This window comes from Amphiura filiformis, chromosome 9 (genome assembly GCF_039555335.1).
Source record: "Amphiura filiformis chromosome 9, Afil_fr2py, whole genome shotgun sequence".
Classification (NCBI taxonomy): Eukaryota; Metazoa; Echinodermata; class Ophiuroidea; order Amphilepidida; family Amphiuridae; genus Amphiura; species Amphiura filiformis.
The window spans coordinates 2,893,381-2,918,928 of NC_092636.1; the positions used below are offsets into that span (position 1 = coordinate 2,893,381).

The 25,548-nt window shown below is 36.9% G+C and overlaps 1 protein-coding gene across 2 annotated transcripts in view; it reads left to right on the forward strand.

Annotated features, from left to right (window-relative positions):
• LOC140160519 (uncharacterized) overlaps window positions 1–22,966 on the forward strand; it is a 47,218-nt gene extending 24,252 nt beyond the window's left edge. Inside the window, exons 8-34 of one of the 2 annotated variants that reach the window (XM_072183755.1) lie at window positions 3,028–3,129; window positions 3,457–3,598; window positions 4,229–4,300; window positions 4,478–4,599; window positions 4,896–4,994; window positions 5,470–5,542; window positions 5,738–5,835; window positions 6,386–6,587; window positions 7,519–7,749; window positions 7,935–8,242; window positions 8,902–9,072; window positions 9,214–9,321; window positions 9,670–9,798; window positions 10,293–10,633; window positions 11,184–11,356; window positions 11,577–11,656; window positions 11,893–12,084; window positions 12,712–12,845; window positions 13,086–13,170; window positions 13,413–13,610; window positions 14,414–14,551; window positions 15,914–16,053; window positions 16,937–17,060; window positions 17,433–17,578; window positions 18,594–18,714; window positions 19,724–19,965; window positions 20,415–22,966. In XM_072183755.1, coding sequence (XP_072039856.1) covers window positions 3,028–3,129; window positions 3,457–3,598; window positions 4,229–4,300; window positions 4,478–4,599; window positions 4,896–4,994; window positions 5,470–5,542; window positions 5,738–5,835; window positions 6,386–6,587; window positions 7,519–7,749; window positions 7,935–8,242; window positions 8,902–9,072; window positions 9,214–9,321; window positions 9,670–9,798; window positions 10,293–10,633; window positions 11,184–11,356; window positions 11,577–11,656; window positions 11,893–12,084; window positions 12,712–12,845; window positions 13,086–13,170; window positions 13,413–13,610; window positions 14,414–14,551; window positions 15,914–16,053; window positions 16,937–17,060; window positions 17,433–17,578; window positions 18,594–18,714; window positions 19,724–19,965; window positions 20,415–20,562 — 4,119 coding nt within the window. In that variant the 3' untranslated portion in view covers window positions 20,563–22,966. The remainder of the gene's footprint in view (window positions 1–3,027; window positions 3,130–3,456; window positions 3,599–4,228; window positions 4,301–4,477; window positions 4,600–4,895; window positions 4,995–5,469; window positions 5,543–5,737; window positions 5,836–6,385; window positions 6,588–7,518; window positions 7,750–7,934; window positions 8,243–8,901; window positions 9,073–9,213; window positions 9,322–9,669; window positions 9,799–10,292; window positions 10,634–11,183; window positions 11,357–11,576; window positions 11,657–11,892; window positions 12,085–12,711; window positions 12,846–13,085; window positions 13,171–13,412; window positions 13,611–14,413; window positions 14,552–15,913; window positions 16,054–16,936; window positions 17,061–17,432; window positions 17,579–18,593; window positions 18,715–19,723; window positions 19,966–20,414) is intronic. The other variant, XM_072183756.1, reaches the window with a different exon arrangement.
• The last annotated feature ends 2,582 nt before the right edge of the window (window positions 22,967–25,548 follow it).

A 25,548-nucleotide genomic window follows, 5' to 3' on the forward strand; every position in this document is an offset into this window, starting at 1 on the left:
TTTTGTAACATTTCCTAAATTTTTAGCTAATTTAGGTGTTTGGAAATATTGGTACTTTTGTGTTTTAGGAAGGATATGTAAACGACAGATAACACCAAAAAATATGAACAAATTATTTCTAAACCGTGTTAAGTCTGCAAACCATTATGCTTCTCATTTTCAAGAACGCTGGTTAACAATAAGCAGACTATTGTCTCATTTCGTAAACAAAAGCCCAGACAGTATTGTTACCTTGCGTTCGCTTTATAATCATTCACCCAACTGAAACTATAATACCAGCTCATTGTTCATTGCACAGGTAAAACAGACACAAGTGCAGTGTGTATTTAACCAGAGAAGATCTGATGTAACAGAGTTGAGCTGTTTTCATTGAGTGTTATATTGGTTTAATAGCTTTTAATGGGGTTTAAGTCCTTCAAAGGTCGTGGTGAATTCTACTGTAGACATGACTGCATCATGATTATTTTAAAGTCAACAACATTCAACAATATGATCACCGTGATAGTATGACAGTATCAGTACCGTGGGTGTCAGTGATCCTGGCCTGACACAGTAGACAAACAAACAAACAAACACGCCACACACATGGCACATGCATGCAAGGTAACATTGACTATACACTAATCAAACAATGGTATTGATCCTGTACAACTGTTTGTGGTTTATTTACATTCGATTCATTTAAAATCCACATAGTAAACATTAATTTTGGCAAGAGTTTACGGCCAGCCATATACTGATCATGCGAAAATCGTAAAACATAGAATAGAAACAGTGTGGCCGGCTCTCAAAATCTCAAATTGTATGCATAGCCTGAGTCGCACGGCCTATCTCGAACAAAATAGCTCAAAATCACCATGCGTAGTTGTTGAAAAACGTGAGGATTTATCGTACTACCACGGCAATTTTTAACACGAAGATATAGGGATGTTGACGGTGTGGGGCACTCAAGTATGATAATGTAGGCCTATACGCATGTGTGGCCAACTTTTTTAAACACCCCCCTAAAACGAGTTTTACCCTACCAACAAATTTAGGATCAATAGGCCTAAGCTAACTTAATACACTAAAGGAAGTTTTGGATGAGAAAACGGACATTTTGATGAGAAACGGCCAATATGGTGAGAATTTAAATTTTCTCATTCTTTTGGATGAGAAACTTCCTGGTGTGTGTGTCAATCATTATTGTCTTATTAAAATCCGGGACTTTGGTTGACCTGTGCTAGACTCCAGCACATGTTAATGACGCAAAGGCAGTTGTGGTAACACCATGGTCGCAGACGGACTTGCAAAAAAGCTCAAAAACAGATAGTAATGAAACCAGTTTTTATTTTCCTTGCTCTAGCGAGTTCACAGAGAAGGTGTTTCTAGTACAATGCAGCGTCGGACTCTAGCTGAGAGCGTAGCCTGAGTCCAAACGGACTCCAAGAAGGGCTCTCCATACACAAATGAACAAACACAAAGGAAAGTAGTCTCCTCCGTGACCAGCTTGATTTCGATGGAGCGAAACCAAATTGGCTGCAGAGGAGACGGGTAATTTTGCCATGCAAATGAGGTGAGTGCCCTCTCAAGAATAACTACTCTCTGATGATAGTCATATAACGACCAAAAGATAAATGACTGACTATCATTAAGGACTAAGTTCCGCAGTCTAGGTAAAGCTGAGTCCTATCAAAATCAAACAGGAAACAATTTCGTGCCTAATTTTAACACCGGGATTTTTTTCAAATGTATATCCAAGAACTGTTTTTATTCAACATTTTTTATTCAACATTACTGAAAAAAAAACCGAGAATTTTCAAAGCAAAAACGCGTATTTCTGAATTGTGCTGAGTTCAACATGTATCGACCGACTTTTAGCACGACTATGCGTAACAATTCGCAAGGGAAATGTTACGTGTAATCCGATTATCACTGTCAGCTGGATCACGCTTTTGAGTTCTGCACCACGATCGATATGATCGCAACACAAAGTCTATGGCATTCAACGCCATTTATTGTTCTATTGTGTCCCAGCAGCTATGTCTGCCATTGAGGTGTAGCATGCATGGGTGTAGAAATGCATGAAATTGGATGTAGGGGTGAAAATTTAAAGTTGATCCAATTATTCGCCAGCGAAGTGTTACGTGTAATCCGATTATCACTTTGTCTATTAGAACGAAATGAGCGTATTTATTTGCCTTCAAAAAGGTGCGTGATCCAGTTACCAAGGAGTTATGTAACCACTCCACGTTTAATCCAACTGATCTCTAATTGTTCCTTTGGTAAAAATAAATAAATAAATAAATAAAAAGCCCACAAAAAAACCTTCAAGAATTGTCAAATGTAGGCCTATATTCGTAGTTAAAAAAGACATGTAAAACAAACATGGCAGAGAAAAAAAAATCTAAATAGTGAAATACTGAACAGATTTGAACTTCATCGAGTCTCGAAGTCCGGCGTTTTCCAAACTGAGCTAATGGGGTTCAGACATACATTTGCAGGTTGAATTGTTCGTATATAGGTATGTTTTGAATAAATAACCCATGACCCCAGTATGAATAGAACAAAAAAGAAAGAAAGGAGAAAAAGAAAAGAAAAGAAAAAACAAAACAAAATAAAGCAAATAAAAAACAATAAAGAAACAAAGATTAAATTTATCAAGAAAAGCTCAAACCCCAAAATAAAAATAAAGCAACGGAAAAGTTTATAACGAGCCTCGAACTCCTGCTCAGTTCGCTCTTCTTAAGATGATTCAAAGTCTGTCGCTTTACCAACTGAGCTAATGTAGTTCACACACAAATTCGTAGGTTTAATTGTTCGTATATAGCTATGTGTATCCCTTTACACTTTTGTCACTTTTGTGGATGGCGCTGTTCATTTTTTTTTCGTTTTTGCACGTTTTCAAAAGCCCTCGATAGTAAGCACATGTGCTAACTATCGAGTGAATACGGTATTCCGTCGGCAGGCAACCAAGCGCGGAACCATGATATGGCATGCCATTTATAACGTTATCATCCTTGTGACCATTTCTTTTAAACCTTTTAGGTTGATCTACCGAATGGCAACTACTGTGTTCGTGTTCATTGCGTCAGTGATGGATTGCAGGATCAATTTGTCAAAATCAACGGTGTACCATATTCGAAACAGGTTAGTTTGAATTTGAAATGTATTGAATTGATGAAAGCAGGGTAATTGCGAACTTGTGGGTTCCAAGTATGATAGATGTAAGCCGCTGAATGACTTTACATAATCGTAGGGTTATAGATTGCGCTCATTAGCCTCATTTTTATGAATTTTTATAGTAATTCTGGTAAAACATTTTAGCATACCCCGTAATAAGGTCGACCACTAAAACCAAAGTAATAATTTGTTTGTGGACTAATATGACACGAAACTTAAATTAATACAATATTCCTGTATAATCGGAATAATAGTGATTCTAATCTTGATCTTGCACTGTTACCATGGTTACAGGTGACAACCGAGCTGTCTAAGATAACTGATGTTGCTCCCGGTTTAACAGCAAAGGAGGTGACCATTCCATTTACCGTAGAGGGAGGGAAAGTCAACGTACACTTTGGAACCAACCTGACAATGTTCCTGAGATGTTTTCCAGGTACAATAATACGATTTATGGAGCATGTCGTACCATATACCATAATCACCCTCAACAAAACTGTCTAAGTCATTCTTACATGTTTCTCATTTGCAATTTTGATTTTCTGAGTAATAAACCCATAATTAATCAAATTTCCAGCCGCATTCTTCGTTAATTTGTGGAATACATCACAGAGATGCATTCCACAAGTTAATGAAGAATGCGGCTGATTAATTATGGGTTTATTACTCAGAAAATGAAAATTGCAAATGAGAAACATGTAAGAATGACTTAGGCAGATTTGTTATGAGGGTGATGATATACATATTGATAATACTCATAATCAGTGCATTCCCAGCAAACACAAAAACGTTTTGATAACGTTTTAAACATGTTATACTTAGGGTTTTGATTTAGATAAAAATGTTTTAATAACGCCAAATGTCGGGTTATATGAAGGTTATGGAAACGTTTTAAAACGTTTCATATGAAAACACAATACAACAATATTTTGAAAATGTTTTCAATATGGGTATGGGTTTCGATTCCACGGCTACCCCCCCCCCTTGCGCATGCAACTGAGACTATATAGATGACAATTGTTTAAGTTCCAAGCTAACCTCATGGAAATTGACATTCACATTACAGGTGCGATGGCAGGGGCAACCGTCAACCCAGAAGATTTACAAGATAGTGATGAAGATGAGACGTCTCTAGCAGGTACATCTTTCCGTCCGCCAATCCTTCCTTCTCGTTAAGTTTTCTTTGTACTATCAATTCAGAATGCAGCTCTTCCATTCTCTTGTTTTGTTTTTCATTGCATTTTCAAACACCCCTTTTCCTTAATCTGCCATTTTCCAACCATCCTTTGACTAACAACCATGATTGTTGTTGCAGAGAGCTCAGATAAGATTCCATCGTGCGGAGTATGTGCTTTGATGATATATGATCCAACAAAGTATGTGGTACCAGTGCCAAGCGAAGAAGAATCGAACCAACAAACAACAGAATGTTTACAGGTTAGTCAACTTCACAGATGATGGTGTCAGCATGTCAGGTCATTGTTTGTTATTGATTTATAATTTGTTGTGTTCAATAATCTCTATTTTGTTTTATGCCAAATTGTTAAGGTCTGATGTTTTGCCGTACTTTTAATGGCTACTTAAAAATAAATAAAACGTTTATTTGATGAAATAGTTTGCAAGATAGTATCTCGATCTTTCAAACGGCAAAATGATTTTGATTTAGTGTTGCATTAGTACTTGTGTTTTACAAACTCACATCAACAGCATAACGATCCCTTGATCATTTTCAGCTCTCGGACAAGTTGGTTGCACTTGAGCGCACTTTCCAAACCAAAGAAATCAAGATTGCAGGATGGTCATCCAATCTTCTGGAGAATGCGTCTGGAGAGGTTAGCAGATAGAGTAGTCAGCATGTGCAGTAAATAGTAAATCTGTGATCCAATTAAGTTACCATTGATATCGATATTGACGTCAATATAAGTGGACTGGTTTGTCTTCATGGGTTAAGTTAAGACGTGATGGAAGTATACGACTTTGAAAGAGCAATCAGTAGGTGGAATTTAGTGATGGTTGAACCCGGGACCTCCAATATGCAGTTGGAAGTAATTGTATTGACCGTTTCAATGTAGAAATGGTGGGAGAAAGCACAGATGACTACATTCAATAAAATATGATATAGCATTGGGTTAGATTTTATACTTTCTTCCCTTATTGTTTTTGACAATGTTGGTATTATCCTGTAAGTTGCATAGCTCACTCACACCACCATATATATACGTATCATATAACGGTAAGCTGTTATAGAACTTTACAGCACTTGAATTCACAATAAAATGTTTGAATGCCCTTTATTTTATTTCATAGACTGGTGATTTAACTCATTGGAACGTCTCTGGAAATTGGAAGACAAGCAAAGGTGGTGACCAGACGGAAACTAGTAAGTGTCCAAATCGCCTATATTTCAGCAATGGGTACAGTGAGATGAAGTATCCGTAATTATATAAAAGTTTAATGCTCACTGTACATCATCATAAAATTGACTAGACTATGATGTTATGTGGACCCTATTCGTTTAACATCACGTTTAACGTCACTACATATGATTCCATTAAACATTACCATCTCTATACAGAATTCATCACATCTTTTATGACTTGCACCAAGTATCAAGAAGTAGACTTAACTCGCCATTTCTCCGAATCGTACCTTGATACCGCTCCAGAAATCCAGGTAATGGTTATCTATATTGTTACGAGTCGTTAATGACTCAAGGCCAGAAACACCATTTTACCCAAATTTTACTTCAGAATGCACAACAAAACACACTGTTTGATTAAGTTAAAAATATCCGAATCTTTAATGAAAGGTAAAGTATGATTTAACAGTGATTTCTCAAATGAACATAAATACATTATGACATTAAGAATCAATAAAATACAAAATACACTGCTTAGTAATGTTTCGTAACCAGTAGCCTTTTAATTGTTGTAGATTACAAAGTTCTGTTGCACTCAATGTTCTGGAAGACTGATGTATAATCCTGATTCACTTGTCCTGCGAAGATCACTTTTCAACGAAGTCCAATGTTGACCTGAATTTATATCTCCTTTGCGTATAAAATCCTCGCACAGATGACAACCTCCAAAATGGTGCTGCTTTCACCAAATCATTCACCTTCTCCAGGAAACAGTTTGGAATTAAGATGGAAACTTTGTTGATGAGTTTGCTACAAAGCAAGAGTTGATCTGATATGCAGGTGGTTTTCATTTCTATTCTCCAGGCTTCTGAATCATTTCATGAAGGTTGTAACAATGGTGGATACTACAGTTTTACTGTGAGTTTGCTTACTTACGATGGGGAAGTTGTCGCAAAGAAAACAACGGGAGAAATAGGAAGCATAAAAACACATGACTGGATTCGAGAGAACTTTACGTTTAAAGACTACGGCAAAGGAGTACGATTGGTTGGATTCGAGTCTATGGGTAAGTCATGATGAGATTGGAGGATAGCTTCAAATTCTAAGATCGTTCGTTAATTGTTTTAGTGTGATCTCTTTTTTGACATTAAGCATGGACAAAGTACAGTAGTAAAACATTTGCACATTTTTAAAAGACAGGTTTTCTCATGATATCGAACGAACTGTTACACATGCGCATATCAATATTCCGAAAAATCACATTTATCAAGTTTCAGACAAAAAAGCTGTTGGCTGTCACTCACCATCTTTAACATCTTTCTTGAATACATCATGATGGAAGTCTTGGGTGGTTTTGTCAGTCAGTATTGGTTGAAGACCGTCAACCCTTCGATTTGTTGACGTGATAAATCTGGTTGCAGGTCAGGTAGAGGAACTGAGCACATTGACAACAAGACTAGAGAAGAGTGCAAAACATCTTGGCATGAGTGCGAAACCTGGACGCATGCAGAAAAAACCCGAAACAACGCTTTTGAGATGAACTGCATGTACAATGTACATTGTACATTGCACTTCTCGCACTTCAAACAAGCAGATCAGGGAACTGATGTTAAGATATATAGGAGAACATGGTCATCTGTTAAACATAGTGAAACACAGGCAGCTAAATTGGTTTGGCCATGCGACCAAATAGAAGGGCAGCCTCGCCAAACACCATGTTGCAGGGAGGCACAGACCGCTGTAAAAAGAGAGGAAGACCTGTTAAATATGATCAAAAGACGTGGGTAAATATCATCAAAGACAGGACTGGCCTAGACTTTCATCACCTCATCAGATTAGCTGAAGACAGAGAGCTTTGGAGCTTGTGTTTGAAGAGCCATCAGTATATCGTCCCAACGGCTTCCAAGTTATGAGACATAGAATAATATATACAATAGAATAGGCCTAAATAGAATACTAAATATATTTTAATGTTGAATAACATCTGAATATTGCAGGTCGTGATGACAAATATTGGGCTGGTCATTTTGGAACAACGACATCTGCTGCCATGGTCAGGGTGAAAACAGACACCAGTCCAGCTGAGAATGACGCCAAACATGACGTTGTAGAAGATAAACTGTCAACTGACAAGATACAAGAAATAACCAAGCTCATCGGGACATTAAATGACGAATACAGAGAAGGCTTGAAGGAATTTGAAGCTACAGTTGGTAATGAGCGTAAATGTAAAAACGTATTTCTACAATATATTGCTTTTAATTTGTTTAACTTAAGCGTATATGTATTTGCCGTGCATAGGTTCATTACAAGTTGTAACAAAATATTAGATAATGTAATGTATATAGTTTATACTTGAATATTTTGATTGAATTCCAGTTATACAAAAGTTACTTTTCATTTTTCTTCAAAGTCGGAAAAGACACCGATACCTTGAAGAGTGAACCATCTAATGGTGCGACAGGAACGGACAAAGACAAACCTGCAAGTCGTCAAGAAGTAAAGAAACGCAGTCGTAAGAAGCGGGAAATCCGAATCTTTGTGTCAAGTACCTTTGTCGACTTCAAAGATGAACGTGAGATCTTGATCAAGAAAGCCTTTCGCGAGGTTAACCGCATTTGTCTAGATCGCGGAGTGTTCTTTAGTTACGTGGATCTACGTTGGGGAATCACTAGTGACCAAAGCAAGGATGGGAAAACTATCTCGATTTGTCTTCGAGAGGTAAGCAGGTGAAACTTAGTCTGTGCTACAGACCATGTAACTATTTTATCCATAGGGAGAGAAACTACTGGGTACCACACTCACATAAACAAGAGTGGTACTCGCCGCTTCGCAGCTCGATGTCGTGGATTCGCCTTTTGTCCCCTGGATCTTGAGAAGGCTACTCTTTGACAAAGACTAGGTAAACATGAGGTTGAAAGTAGTTGACCTTATATCTGGGCCAATGGTATATTGTGAAAAAATATTTGTAGATAATTTCCTATTACCTGTCGGCGTTTTTTGCCCAAATATTCATTATTTCGACTACAAAAAGTCACCTTTTCATTGCGGTTCTAAATCTCACAATCAATATTAGCGACAATGACTCGCTTAGCATGGTCACATCATTATGATATCCACGTATCCATGGTTCCAGATGTATGTAAGCAAATACAATTTTTATTCATTAAAAAGGAATCATTTTAAAATGTCCAATAGGAAACTAAACATGGTAAAGGCTCATTTCAATTGGCCTCATAGCGTCTAACTTCCTGGACAGAACATCCCCGAAGGGGTAACATATTAATCATTCTAATGGAGGTATTTTCAAGCAGCAAGCCTTACTCGACCTATTGGATTGCCGCTATATTTATGAAGAAACTTCCACTATTCATTTTCAGGTTGAACGATGCCGTCCATACTTCATCTGTCTTCTTGGTGACCGTTTTGGATGGAGTCAGACAGAAGAGAAGAAAGACGAACTTTTGAACAAAAGCTACGACTTTGCAATCGAGAATTTCAAAGCTTTGGGATGGTTAGAAGACTTTCGGTTCAGTACCAGTGTCACTAAGGTACCCAAGGGTATTGTTTCTTAAAGTCCATTAATTAAAATATTTCCGTAAATAAAAGTGAGAAAGGTGGCAATTTTGCCTAATGGAATAGGTAAGCATGTATGTTTGAATGATTTGTCCATCTTGTTTAATTATCTACAGTTGGAAATCTTGCACGCAGCTCTGCGAAAAGGAATACAACCCTCCAATAGGACGTTCTTTTATCTAAGAAGCTCCAGGGTCCAGCGAGAGGAATTACCCAAGCCGGAGGTATAGGCAATGCATTATCTATTAGGACATTCTAAACTACATCTGTAATGATAAATCACATGTTCGTATAATATAAAAATCATGTATGACTTTTTTGAAATACTGTATGATATATCACAATTATGACTGCAAGTATCAAAATAACATACTTTTGACATGATATTGCCGATACATGGGCAATTTACGCAGACTTGCCTTTATGTCTTCATCACACGACAACAACCCCATTTTGGGATGTGTTAGAAAATATTTTATGACGCTAAATAAATGGAATAAATACGTTTCCTTAGAACAGTTTGCTTTATTTTTTTTAATTGCTTATACTTGGTTCCATTACCATGGTTACAGGAAGCCAAGAGAGGCGAGAATCAGTGGCATTTTGATCAGCAACACGAACTGAGGGACCAGATTAAACAATCGGAGATGACAAGCAGGGAATTCTCGTCCGCAGATGAAGGATGCGTCATGATAAAGGAGGTATTTAAAATGTATTTTGCGATATTGCTTGTATGCAGGGCTATTATAACGTATAATCGACATTTTAACCCCTACTTCATTAAGGATCTACTTTTCGTTGGGGGGGGGTGGGCTTCATCAATCTCTTTGCATGTTCTCTCTACAGTATTCACATGTCGTTTAGGACCGGGAACATATTGTTGATACAAAGTTTGATATTGTTTGATGCTTGACTGTAGAATTGTTCCTTTGCGGTTCATTAAAGTTATTGCAGAGATCTGTTATAACTCGGTTCCCGATATATTTTTATCATGATTACATTACTTTTCGGAAGTAGGCCTACAAGCTGCCTATGATATTAGCGCGAAGCGATACCTTCACAATCAATGATAATGTTAAAGCTTTCTCAGTGGCACAGTATTTATTAAAGATGGGATTGTTCTATTTTTACTCTTTTAAAAACTTTTTCTTGTTTTTAATAGTCTACCTTCTTGTTATTTTTCAAACCACAACAGGATTTAATCCGGTGCGTGAACGAGGACTTTCCACCTGGTTCTCAACTATCACATACCGACCGCGAGAAGGAAGCTCATGAAGCATTTGCCGATGTACGCAAGCGGGTTTATATCGGGAGAGAGGAGTATTTCAAATCAATAGACCAACACTTTGACAACATTATCCAAGGCATAGAGAGTAACCAACCACTCGTGATCTTGGGCCAATCTGGATCTGGCAAGTCAGCCCTTGTAGCTAACTGGTGTGGACGATTTGAAGAGAAATGTCCAGATGACTTCTTGTTCTTCCATTTCATTGGAAGTTCTGCCGAAAGCGCTTCTCATTTGAATCTGCTTCGAAGGTTATTAAATATTAAACTAAACTCATAAATTATTCAAATTAACTTAGTTATGTTTTTGAGAGGCTACGGTATCGCACCTTTGGTGCATCATGTTACTCTGGCGGCAATTGGTCATTGATTTTGAGTCAAACGTCTTGATGTTTTGATCGCAGATCAACAGACGGCCTGAAGATGCACCTAGGAAAAGGTGCGATATCATAGCTTCTTAAAAAGATGAGTCCAGTTGAATAGTTTTATGGGTTCAATTTCATACAATTAACCTGAATGAATGACAACCTTCACAAACGTTTTAAAGGTTACTGTTATTAAACTTAAACACGTTTTGGGTAAACCTATAACAACAACCGAACGTCAAATACAAACAATTATTTCACCGTCTATCTCAGAAGTAACAACATTAATAACAGTGACACCATTATTAAACATTTGAGCAAAAGTACTGTGACAGAGGAAGAAAGAGAAAAAGAAGGAAAGGAAGCAAGGAAAGGAAGGAAGCAAGGAAAGGAAGGAAGGTCAGAAAGATAACGAAAGACCTTTTCCTTTATTTCAGATTATATGAAGAGCTCAAGATCTATCTTCACCAAGATCTAAGCGTTCCATCATCTGATCGGAACCTTGTCCTTGAGTTACCAACATGGTTGAAATTAGCCAGCAATACTGGACGTCGCATTATGATAGTGTTGGATGCCCTCAACCAACTAGATAGTGGTGCTGGATCTACCGGTAAATAATATGAACTCCTCATATTCAGCATTTCGAATAAATCCAAGTCCAAGTTGTTCATTAAGATGAACCTGTGCATGTTAGAACATTGATTAAGAATGTAAGCTATACTAATGTCTTTGACAGTCAGTCCCCTGATATATAATGGCTGTAGTGCTACACCTGGTCTGATAACATTTAAATCCATAAAAATGTCTTTTTATTTTTTTCCTTCGCGTAGGTGACGAACAGGATCTGAAATGGCTTCCAAAGGAGCTGCCGCCCAACGTCCATCTGTTGATGTCTACATTACCGGGACGGGTAAATAGGAGTTAAAAGGATCAATATTTATATACATTTTGTTACGGGTTTGATTTAAGGTCCAAGTTTTATGCTCATTTTTTATTTAATCATTTTGTTAAAACGAACATGGGGAAGTTCTCTCCAACTCCATGCTGAACTTCGACATGTACTGGAAAAAAGAAAAGAAAGTACTGGACTATGAATATTTTGAAACTGCTTGGCATGTAAACTTTTTGTGTATTTCTAATATCTAGGCTATGGATGCTGTGGAACAGGCTGGTTGGCCGAAGTTACAGGTGTTTCCTCTCAATGCAGATGAAAAGTTAGAAATCATAACTGGCTACATGTCTCTCTATGCAAAAACACTCAACGAGGAACAAACTTCACTCATCATACAAGCGAAACAAAGCAACAATCCACTTTACCTCAAGGCACTTCTAGATGAGGTAGGTTTATCAGGTATATTTATTCATAGATACAAATTTCAACAGGTGGCTCCTTCTCTTCAGAATTTCCGCAATTTTGTTAAGCTTTAATAAATTCAACATTGAGTACAAAATTGCTGAGAAACATGGCAATCTTGGCAAGCACTTTAAAAAGTTTTCTTTCGACATCGATAAAATTTGATTGTGTTTTTTTTTTTTTTATTTTTTATATTATGTATATTATGTATATATCATGGCTAGATTTTTTAAGTGTGTGAGTAGAATATGAATCGTTTTTTCTTGTTTGTCTTCTGTCCTTTTGTTTGTTTTGTATGAGTGTGAGTGTTCGTTGTCTTCGTCCATAGTCTTTGCCTCGTCTGTCTCTCTTTGTACCTGTTGCTCAAAAAGAATATTTTGATTTTGTAATTATTGTTCATGATCGTTGGGAACTGATGGCTCATTATGTATGTCTTTGCTCCCTCCATCGGTTCCAAGCACAGGGAATAAAATATTGCAGAGGCGTACCGACCGGAGCTGGGCAGGGAGCAAGCAGCCCCTGGCTCGAAATATCAGGAAAAAATTTGACCCACCCTTGCGCATATACCATGGGAGAAAGTAGATAATTTTCAACTTTGATAATTATTGCAGGTTCGTATGTATGGCAGCTTTGAGCAACTGACGACAGCTATCAAGTCGTATCTTACAGCTGATGATCCAGGGACACTCTTCGTAAAGATCCTTGAGCGTCTGGAAGCAGATTTTGATCACGGCACATTCCCAAGGTAGTATAGTCATTGTATACACATGACACAGACAGACATACACCCCTACAGACAGATAGACACACAGACAGAGACAGAGAGGCTCATCTGCTTGACAAATAAAAAACCATGGCACCTTAATTCCAGTACTTCCACCTGCCCTTCTGTGTACAAAAAGTACCTTAAATAAGAAAACTATGGTTACATGAGAAGGAACACAGATACGATATCAAAGACTTTAACTTTGTTTCTGTTTATCAGACCTGGGCTCGTTCGTGATGCCACAGTAGCAATCTGGTGTTCTCACAGAGGTAAGAGTGAGCAGGAGCTTGTCAACTTTCTAAAGGTTAGCATTTTTAAGTGTAAAATATTCGCTATGAATTATTTCCACCAGATATAATATTCCTGGCATATTTTGTTTAAAAACATATTCTACTTTTGTTCCAGGATGAGAAATTGTATATTATTCTCTATATTCTAAGATGAAAAACACATGTTGCTAATGCAGACCTGCTAATGTTATAACAAAATTCGAAGCACAGCAAATCATTAATTATACCTAAAATCATCTCGTGAATTTGTTGCTAGGTCCCGTCTCATATTTGGTCTCCATTTTACCTATCTCTGGAAGAGAATCTTGTGAATCGCAATGGGATAGTGAATTTCTTCCATGACTATATGAGGCAAGCAGTAGAGCAGAAGTATCTACCGACTCCCGAAGACAAACAGAAGGGGTATCTCGCGTTGGCAGACTTCTTCCGTAGACAAGACATTGATGATAGATATGTAAGCTTTCACCATTAATTTTTACATTGACAGATGTTTCATAAACCAGACTTCAGCAAGTTGACAGAAGAATTTATTCCTTATTTGGAACTTGGTGCGCACTTTCGCGTACTCCAGATTTTTGTTATTGCTGGATAGTAGCACATTGACTACATAATATTATGTCTGGCTCGAAGGAAGGCGGCATATAGACTATTATTAAATAGCCAACACTAACATTGTGATATAATCTGCCACAAAATTATGTTTATATTCACTTAAATAGTGTAAATAGTAACAATCAGCCCGGTGCCCCCAATCATGGTCGGTGCCCCTCAATCTGATAACCCACGCTACGCCACTGATAGGTCTGACAGACTGTGTTATTGTGATTACATGAAAGGTGATTCCCATCTTTCATGAAATAGCTTTAAATGTAAACAAAGTTCAATGATCATAATTAGATTACTCAGGGTGTATCACCATGATCACAATCGCGTTGCGAGTTCGAGCCACAGCGCAGTCCTTGCTTGTTCTCATGAAATATATATTTTAATATACTAGTATATTAAAAGCTAACTTGGATTCCATGGGCAAGTAACTGTTTATTGTCTTGGCTACCCATATGAGAACCAGGGTTACTGATCCTGGCTACGATGGTTTATTGTGGTATGTATAAGGTGTGCGCTTCTTAGCTAAAAGGATTATATAGTGTGTCTTGGGCTATAGTGGTCAGCGAATTCCTGTAAAGTGTGCTGAGGCTTGTGGGTTTTATGCATGTGCGTGGCGTACTGTAAATCACTGTACTTTATTTGTGTGTATAGGTTGATGAGATGCCTTTCTTGTTAGGCCAAGCTGGAGAACTGACGCGACTAAAAGCTACTATCCTCAACATTGCTGTGTTTCAACGTCTCATGAAAACGGAGGAGGGCAAATACCAACTTATCAAGTCCTGGCACTTGGTAAGTGAGTTTTGGAGCAGAGCTTTGTGAATAGTATTATTTAATGATATGTTTGTTACCCGGTTTGTTACGACCCATAACAGATTGTCTGAATATTATGTGAAGAAAAATGACTTTGTCCTCTTGAATTAATAGCAGATAAACATTACTTCTTCATCAATTCCAACGACAATGCATAATATAGTGTAGTGGATAAACGAAAATAAACGCAGTATTATCAATATTGTGAAGAGATTCATCAGGTTTGTAGATAATTATAATTTGTAGTTTTCATATACAAATCCAAAATTTTTGCCACTGACCTGACAGTTTCGTGTGTCTTGGGCGACATACTTCTTCATAGTGATTGGTATCCCATCATCCTCTGTGCTGCTGGTGGTAACAGAGCTCCATCCCTTCGGGCGTGGGCTGAGGAGAGGGTCTTGACTATTGAGACTGTCAAAATTAACACCAAAGATCCTTCTCAGCAAAGGGACTTGTAGTTATTCCATATGTGGAAGGTGTGGCGGAGAAAGCCAATCAGGTTTTTAGAAAGCACAACATTGCCACTGCCATGAAGTCGAACACCTCATTGAGAAAGCTCTTGGTACATCCGAAAGACAAAATCGATCCATTAGACAAAACTGACTGTATCTACGAGATCCCTTGCAAAACCTGTGACTGCACATACGTTGGCGAGACCGGCCGGAAGTTGAACGCCCGGCTTAAGGAACATCAGAAAGAAACGGATAAATTGGGAAGGGGCAAAAAGAACTTTACGCGCCAGACCAGAAAAGAGTCAGTCACAGAACAAAGCAAGTCAGCCATATCAGATCATGCCATTCAACTGCCATGTTATCAACTGGGACGATACCAAAGTACTACAGAAGGAGTGTGATGCGAGTACTCGCTTCATCAGAGAATCAATCTGGATTCGCAAGATAAGTCCTGCCGTCTTGAACAGAGACGAGGGGCCTACCATTTAAGTCACGTGTATGACCCTCTCCTCAAGACCACGCCCCAAGGGATGGAGCTGTGTTACCACCAGCAGCACAGAGGATGATCATGATGGGATACCAATCACTATGAAGAAGTATGTCGCCCAAGACATACGAAACTGACAGGTCAGTGTCAAAAATGTTAGTTTTGTATATGAAAACTCCAAATTATAATTATCAATATTATCTTGAAAACCTTTACAAAGGTACTTCTAATAAGCGATTTTTGAACGGCGCCTTGGTACCTTTAAAAATCTTTACACCCTCCACACGTACACATAATTATACACACCCCTGCATGCATCTATATCTATAGATTTTAGTTCCTTGCAGTTTCATATGCCAACATAATTCGATGGCAGAAAACAAATCTTTTTATTAACAGCTGGGTGGTTATGAACAAGTAGAAGAAGAATACTTGAAGGTGTTGAATCGCACTGATTGGAGAACAGTACGAGACAAGACTGGTCTGATGCGCGCTATGGCTGGCTTCTTCATGCAACTAGGACTTCTGAAAGGGGCAAGGTACGCCTAACTTAATATTAATAACGTAATCTCTGAGCTATGATTAATAGCACTATATAAGCGATTCACTTAATCAGAATCCAGGACGCTGGTGTGCTAATATATTCTACAAGTGATAAGATCCAAAGCACATAAGGGTAAAATACTCAAATTTAACATTTTAGTCAATTTTGGAGGAGTGTGTCCGTACGGATTAAACACAATTGAATGGCGTTTCACATTCATAATGGCAGACAATCTGATCCCTTCAAAGGGTTGCAGGTCAATAGTCGAATAGTACGTAAACCCCGGGCGTAAACCCAAATCTAACCCAAAACCTAACCATAACTCTATAATCATAACACTACCTCAAACTCAAATCATACCCTATTCCTTATACTATCCCTAACCCTAATGCTAACCCTTACCATGCTTACGCTGACCCTAACCTTATCATTAACCATAATTCCAACCTAAAATGCCCTAAACCTTAACTTGACTAATGACCCTTCCGACTAGTGCATGGACTCTTCCCCTTAAAAAGTATAACAGTTAATAAAGGTTTGAGAAATAATCTTTGTCCTGGAAAATTTATTAATAATTACAAAATAACTGTTAGATATATAATATATGCTACTTAATAGCAAAAAGTAATTTACTATCCTCAGGCCTTATAAAATCAAGTTGTCCTGTTCTTTAATCCCGCCTTTGAAACCGCTTCACAAAATGAATTGCTATTGAAATCTACATTTTTAGCATAAATAAAGCTCCATTCAAAGCGCTTTGACGACAACATAATTATAGCCAGTCTTCGACCTGATTGGTTGAGGTTTTTGAATCTAAGCTAAGTACAATTTTAGAATTAAATTGACATAACGATAGTGATATTAAACTGTTTTGCTAGGTTATTGCTTGAGAGGTTACTGAAGGAACTGGAAGTCCGCTATTTTGAGACTGATCGTATTATCGTGTACCATCATGCTAATTACTCGAGGAGACTGAGATGCAACCACCCTTCTGTAATTGATGTAAGTTTAACCATGATTAATAATTGTTAAAGAAGTACAATGTATACCAATTTGAAAACCCTATTTTACTTTTGGATTGTGGAATATTATATTTGTAATGTTACGTCAAAGGAAACCGTTTACTTTGATGCAACCACCTGTATATATCATTAAAGTTTTATCATTATAAAGTAGACTAATAGGCTTTAGTGACGTTACAGTATTTCTACGAGAACGCCTTCGTTTATCACATCACAGTACCAGTACAAACAATAAGCAAACAAACATTTTGTTTTTGCTAAATATATTTAACAATACTTCCATTCAACCAACCAATCCTGTATTATGGGTGATCAGACTTCTTCTATCTTTTAATAACCCAATAATTCCTAGGTATTGATTGAGTTGGGCACCGTATGTTGTAAGCTAGGATTGCCTGACACCGCAAGTGACACTCTTCATGATGCCTTGACTAGACAACCTAAGCCAAAGTCTCCTGCACAGAAGCTTCGACTGGTTCGAACCATGATGGCAATGGCGTAAGTACAATACTGCACATTCTGCCCTACAACGGCTTTAAAAAAACGTTTGTATTTTGGTATTTTGAGCGATTCATGTCAGTGCTGTACAATATGATATGTTGTTGTCCCGGGGTTGTTGTTATGTGTCACAACGACTCAATACTAAAAATACCTTCAGAATGCACGATAAAACACACTGTTTGTACAAGTTAACAAAATTTGAATAATATTCTTGCATAAACTAGACTTCAGCAAGTTGACAGAAATATATATTCCTTTTTTGCGGAATGATGCGCACTTTGTCGCATTCCAAATCTTCGTTCTAGCTTGATTAATACGCATTATTGTCTATGCGAAACAAATTACTGGTTCACTAGAACCTTTTTTGAAGGCATATAGACTGTAATCACATTAAACAGCCCACAACAACACTTTCATAAAGGTTGCCCCAAAATCACGTTTTATTTTCTTATATATGCCTACTAACCAAACTGGAAAGTCCCCATTTTATCAATAGCTCATTCTCTCATATTCACATTTAGCAACATATGATGCAATGCAAAGATCACATTGTGTCATATGGGGATTTCCTACTCCATTAATAGACCTGACTGACTTTGTTATTGTGATTGCATTCTCTTGGTCGGGCTGACGTCACAAAGGGGAAATAGCCTTGTAAAACCAGTGTGCGCATGTGCAGTTCCCCTTTCTCGAACTGGTTGCTATGCGCGCGCTTGTACAAAGGGGACAATGTTCCCGGATGTCCGACCGAGTGAATAAGAGGGGGTTCCCAATGATGAAATTAAATTCAGGGTATATCACAATGGACTAGAATATTTAGGACTGCGAAGATTCACAGCTATAGAAGGTATCCATTGAAGCTCTCCTGGGATTCGGAACTATGCTTCAAGTTATTTTAGAAGTGGTCGATTATAAAAGTTAATATTTCAAAATATAAAAGTAATAAAAAGTAATATGAGGAATAACAGCTACTATAATAAATGTATCTCATTATACAATTGACCTAAATCAGGACTGCCAATAGACTTCTGAAGAAACCAGATGAAGCCAAGAAATTTCTGATTCGAGCCCAGGAACTTGCTACCCAGGTGTTGGGTTCGACTCATCACTATGTTTCTGCTATAATTGGTCAGGTCAGTAAACGTAATGCTTATGTCTAGGTTGGATATAGCTTTCAATAATAAAAAATCGAGCATGCATGCCAGGGGTTACAAAGTACTCCGGCCTCGGAAGCAGTGGCGTGCGCAGCACATTGAAAGTGGGTGGGGTGGGGGGCGATGTGGCAGGTTGTTCACTTCCCCCGAATGGATGGAGTCTGATTAGGAGTGTAAGGTGCGGGTGTATGACTGATTTCCACCGATTTCCCCCCAAATGACCAACAAATGTGGGGCCTGTGTCCCCCTGCCCCCCCCCCTACCCTACCCCTTTGCGCACGCCACTGCTCGGAAGCTACTTTCAGGTAAATCAGACAGCAAAGAATTGCATTTTCCTCTGACTACTTTTTGGATACAGTTTCTCCTCTTTGGGCAATATATATATATTACTTTGAGCCCAGTAATTCCTAATGGCTCATTCAGAGATTTGCTCATCCGGACGATCGTAAAAAATCATCAAAATTCAGATTTTGGTACCTTTGTCATTGTCACAGATGTGCTAAACTAACATAGCCTGCGAGTGGTTCAGCCGAAAGCCACGTATGGTATTTAAGACAAAATAAGATATTTTACACAAATCTGTTAATTTAGATACTGACAGTATCTAAATTAGCTACATGTATTTGAATGGGGCTTCAACTTCGTCAGTAGGCCTACTGCTGTTTTCTTCGTTTTTTTGCCAAATTTGTCATTTCAAAAATGCCAAATGACAATTTGAATGACTTATCCTTCACTTTAAGCAATTTATAAACAATTTTATTTTTTTACACTTGCGCTGGGATCACTGAATGGGTCTTTAAGTGGGAAAGTTTTAAGCAGCTTTTCACTTGCTAGCCTTGCTGATTGTTGACTGTAGAAGAAAAGTACAAAAGTAAATAAAGATTAATATTTAAAAAAAATCAGAAATTATCCACTTTGGACATGTTGGACAGAACTAAAAGCGTCCAATAAATTGAGATAAACAATTGATTTGGACAACTTTTTTCAGATTGGAGAATTGTCATACGGACAAGGAAAGTTGGAGGCTGCCATTTTGAGTTACCTATATGACCTAAGACTTACTCAACGTGATGTTGGTTTAGACCATCCTAGAGTTGCAGCCATACTCAACAATATAGCTTTAGTACTTGATGACATGAATAACCAGATATCTGGAGAATTGTTCCAAGCAGTCCTCGCCATCTTGGTTTCAGCGTATGGGAAAGACCACGTGGATGTCGCTATTGTCAGGTAATATTTGAACTTGTCTGACACAAGCTGTGTTCCTACTTTGGTATAATGCAAATTGAGGTACCGGCTAATATGTAACTTTGGAATCATTTTTAAAACGTTGATATAGACGAATCCAATTAGCCAAATCATGGTCAGGATTTGGTCGGCCATTGTTGGGTCCCCGCATGCACCAAACTGGTGTTGTTAGATTATTTTGTGTTGTAAACTGTCATCATTCTTTTGTCTACGTGTAACACGGGTGATAGAATGCAGTTTAAAATACCCTCAAAGGCCTCATCATTTCACATTTTAGGTGAGTAGATCCGACGGGGACCCAGCTAATGGCTGCCATTGACGTGTAGGAATGCGTGAAATTGGATTCGTCTATATAAAGTCGTCTGTCTCAATAAAATGGAAGATTTGGCAGTTTGTTAAATGTTTCTTTTTTCTTCAATATCGTATTATAGGTACAATTTGGGAGCGTTCTTCCTAGCTGACAACTTTTTCCAGAAAGCTGAGTTTCAGTTCAGTGAAGCTTTGCGGATATTTCAAGGATTCCTTGGCGACCACCACCCGAAAACCAAGGCCACTCTTGATGCAATTAAAATGCTTTGAAAATAGGCGTATGCCTACCGTACCTGACGTGAATAGACATTTCTTTCCAGGATCTGTGGTTGAATAAAATCGTAATATTGCAGGTCGTGACGACAAATTGCAATGTTTTATGGGTTGTAACACAGATTATAGAAGTGTTCATAACAAATGGGTTCTAATAAGAGGGGAAAGGGGATCAACCAATTATTCTAGATATCCATTTTTATTTTGGTTTACATAAGGATAATCCGTTATACTCCATATAATCTGTCGTTTTTTACCTTATGGGATTTTTACTAAAATGTTTATCAAAAAAAACAAAAAACAAAAACAGGGTACAAAGTGTTCTCACATCTACAAGGACATTTTTGCAAGGTTGATATTGACTACAAGGCAAGAAAAACGAACTATCGAAGGCAAATTTTCTGATTTGTTAGAACACTTTATCATAGGGACATACTAAACACCAAGTTATATAAAAATGTATAAATATATACAGAAATAAATTCAAGGAGTGCATGTGATTATATTGTTGCTTATTTTAAAAATGTTGTATAAGATAGATTCCTAAATTATAATGAGTAGTTGCAAATTGCAAACTTATATGTGGATTGCAGAAGGTAGATTCCTAAAATTTATTAGTTACTACAAATTGTATAAAAGGAGTATTTCGTGATCCTAGCATCGTCTTTTTATTGCCATTTTCAGTAGATATCCACGAAAAACAGCCTATTCCCAAAATTTGGTGATATTTTTGCAAAATGAATTAATCGGCAAGAAAGTTTTTGTACATATGCATTATGTAGCCAGGTAGGTTTCCAGTGGTATAAAAATAAAAAACTTTTTTGAGAAAAGTGGGGGATGAAGTTGTGGATCACGAAATGTCCTTTTAAATCATGTAAATTATTGTAAATTATTGTAAAAGAGATCCTGCGAATTACAGAAGATGGATTCTTAACTTTTAACGAGAAATTGCAAACACGTGTGGACTGTAGAAGGTGGATTCCTGAATTTATTTAATATGAGTTTATCACAAATTGTATCAAGTCGTGCAAATTGAAAAAGATAGATTCTTAAATTAAAATGAGTTATTACAAATTGTACTTATAAGTCCTGGGAATTATATTCTTCCTTCAAAGCTAATTGGGGCAGTTAAAACATGGATGACACAAATCATGAAAAAATATATCGTAGAAGATACATTCGATTATTAATATGAGTAACACAATTTATAATAATGAGAAACACAATTGATAAAAGTCCTGCAAAATGTAAAAGAGTCCTAAATTTAAATGAGTAGTCGCATATTGTATTAAGTCCGCCAATTGTGGAAGATAGATTACTAAATTTATATGAATTATGGTCAATTCTATTACGTCATGTAATAGGCCTAAGTCAAAAAAAAAAAAAAAAAAAAGAAGAGTAGGTTTGCTTGGTGCATCACGAAATATAATAACCATGACAGTAACTAATTGTGGGATAGGCTTTTACGACGGGAATTCATAACAATTATAGTGGGTTTTTAGCGGGTTCGCCATCGGACAAGTTTATAACTGTCAAGCTTTCGTCAGGAGTAGCTCTGACTTCTTCAGGACAAAGTACCTAAGAATGAGACATGTAGACCGCCCCTTGTCCTCGTTTAAACCTTTAAAAACAAAATTTAGCAGATAGGCGAGGTCTGCTTGTTTCTGTAGACAAGGGGCAGTCTTCAGTGAATGGCTCTTTTCAGAGCCACCAAAACTTAACAATCAGCAGACAGGCGAGGTCTGCTTGTTTCTGTAGACAAGGGGCAGTCTTCAGTAAACGGCTCTTTTCAGAGCCACCAAAACCTTTATATTAGCAGATAGGCGAGATATGCTTGTTCTCTGTAGACAAGGGGCAGTCTTCAGTGAACGGCTATTTTCAGAGCCACCAAAACCTTTATATTAGCAGATAGGCGAGATATGCTTGTTCTCTGTTGACAAGGGCAGTCTTCATTAAACGGCTCTTTTCAGAGTCATCAGTAGACAAGGGGCGGTCTACATGTCTCATTCTTAAGTACTTTGTCCTGAAGAAGTCAGAGCTACTCCTGACGAAAGCTTGACAGTTATAAACTTGTCCGACGGCGAACCCGCTAAAAACCCAGTAATTGATAACAGTAACTTTTGGAAAGCGAATCAAATCGTTGCAGACAATTATCAACGTATAGGCTATTAAATCTATCAAGTATAGGCCTAATATATCTTAACAACCAAAAATCTCAATTTTAATCAAATAACTTTTATTTTGTAACCAAGATATATAATCATGGGTAATTTCAATATCTGGGCACGTAAGAGAATAGAGATGTGATGATGGAGGTAGAACATTTTGAATGACCCTCATATTATTGGAAATGATTGAGAGCTTCTTGTTAAAATAAAATGTACTAAAATGTTTGATAAATTATGACGTATTGTGTGTTACCGAAAGATAAGATGACTGTTTGAAATCATGAATTTGACATTTCAATGAGTTTTTCTCCTTTTATCAGTTTATTTAGATGTTTGAAGATAACATGGGCAGCTAACATCACACTATCATTTCTTTCATTTTACCTCATTATTTTAACTTAAAACGAATAGAAACCCTTCCAGTTATTACTAATATTATTTTATAATTTTTGGTATTTGACATACAAAATAAATATTTATAGAAAAATTGTATATTATGGCTATAAACAGATGGAAGTTAGAAGTCCATATGGCAGTTCTTTCATCATCACGACACTTGTAAAAATGTAAACAAATTTGAAAAATAGAAGTCTGACGCTGCGCCAAAACACGTATGTAAGTGTATAATTATTTAATGATAAATGAATTACTACTAAATGTTCAAAACTTCTCATGCAATTCCATCTTTAACATTACATTCAAATAATAATTATATATTGTAAATTGGAACTGACACCAATTTTTTTCAGGAATATCTTGTTTCTATTACTATAGCCACACGTCCCGGACCTACATCTCTCTCTCTCTCTATTTCAGTTTTGTAACAGTACATCATTTAGACCTAATGACTATTTTCTGAACGCGTGCAGCCGGCTCGGCCTGCATGACCCTGCATCATTTATTTATACATTTAGCATTTATAATTTTTTATGGGTGAATTATTAAATTATTATAGTGCCGAAGCGTTGTGAATCTTCATCTCCATCTTCATTTTAGGCGCTAGCGCCCTAAAAGCAACATTTTTTCAAAATTGTTTATGCTTTTTCAATTTTTGGCGCCCTTTTTTCTTTTGATAATTCTTTTTGCCGCCCCTTCGTTTTTGACGCCCCTGATTTTGCCGCCCCTTCTTATTTCGCCGCCCCTTCGTTTTTGCCGCCCCCTACTTTGACCCCGGGGGGCTGGCGCCCCCAAAGCCCCCCCCCAAATACGCGCATGATATTGCAATCAATCAAGCAAACAATCAAAAGTACCAACAATAATTTTTTAAATCAAAACAATAATTCAAAATCAAACAATCAATCAAATAATTTTAAAATCAAACAATTAATCGAATCAATCACTTAAGGTTATAACGATGTATTGTTGGTCAAAGCAGCAGAAAAAAGTAGTTCACAGCATCTTGCGAATGGTAGTGAGCTTTAGCAAAAATTGTATTGCTCAATTCATAGCGAGCGTGTAGAAGAATTCAAATATCACAGATATACTTTTGTAGGTCCTGTGGTTCTTGAGTTATGCTGTAAAGCGGGCTGAAACAACAACACTTTTGTAAAACGTACATAACTCATTAACAACAATAAATTAAGCAAGTTTTCAAAGTATATGATTTGTAGAATGAACTTTTGCAAATCACCAAAGTGTTATTTTTCAATAATATATTGATTCAGATAATGAAAATCGTTTTTTTTTTTTGCCGCTTTGACCAACAATACCTCGTATACCCTTGAGCAATCAATATATCAAGCAATTGGTTGTTTGATCTTTTGATTGTGATTGATTATTTAAATAATTGCTTGATTAATTGGTTGCTTGTGTGATTGAATGGTTTGCGATTGTTCGATCCATTGTCAATCAATTGCAATCGAACAATGAATAAAAAAACAACAACAATTAAATGTAAATCTAATTAAAACAATGATTCAAAAATCAAATAATTTGATTGTGATTGCTGGATTGATTTTTATTATTTAAATGATTTAAGGGCTGGGGTATGAACGTTTGGACAGTATTTATTTTGGGACATTAGAGCACATCAGACATATCGAATTGCATTATGAATACGAAGAATGTCCTTCTGATATCAAATAATTTTGATTTTTTGAAATTCGCAATTTAATACACATTTTATGGCAAATCATTAAAAATTGATATTTTTGATATTTAACAGTATTCGAAGTAAACTTTATAAATCTGATGGTTTATACTTAAAGTGTATGTAGGTGGGATGAAAAGCCGACGATCAATTGAAAATTTTGACGTTTCGTATTGAATATAATTATGGATTTTTTTCCAAAAACAAAACAAAAAAATTAGGTCTTTTGGGAAAAAAAATCCATATCTTCAATATGAAAAGTCAAAATTTTCAATTGACCGTCGGCTTTTGCTCCCAGCTACATACACTTTAAGAATATATCATTAGATTTATATAATTTACTTCGAGGACTGTTATATATCAAAAATTAAAAAATATCAAATTTTTATAATTTGTCATAAAATTTGTATTATATTGTGATTTTCAAAAAATGAAAATTATTTGATATCAGAAAGACATGCTTCGTATTCAGAATGTAATTCGATAGGTCTGAGGTGCTCTCATATCCCACAAAAAATACTGTCGAAACGCAATAAACGCTCATTCTAGATCCCTTAACCTTATTGCTTGATAACTTGGTTTCATCAGTGGCATAGATTTCTTTTTGGCATGGGGGGATTGAGTTGGAAAAAAAATTCTTGAAGTATATTGAATCCAGCACCTTTTGCCGACCGAATAGGTATATGGTACAAATGGGCGTGAAGTGTGCGAACAATTTTGCCATAT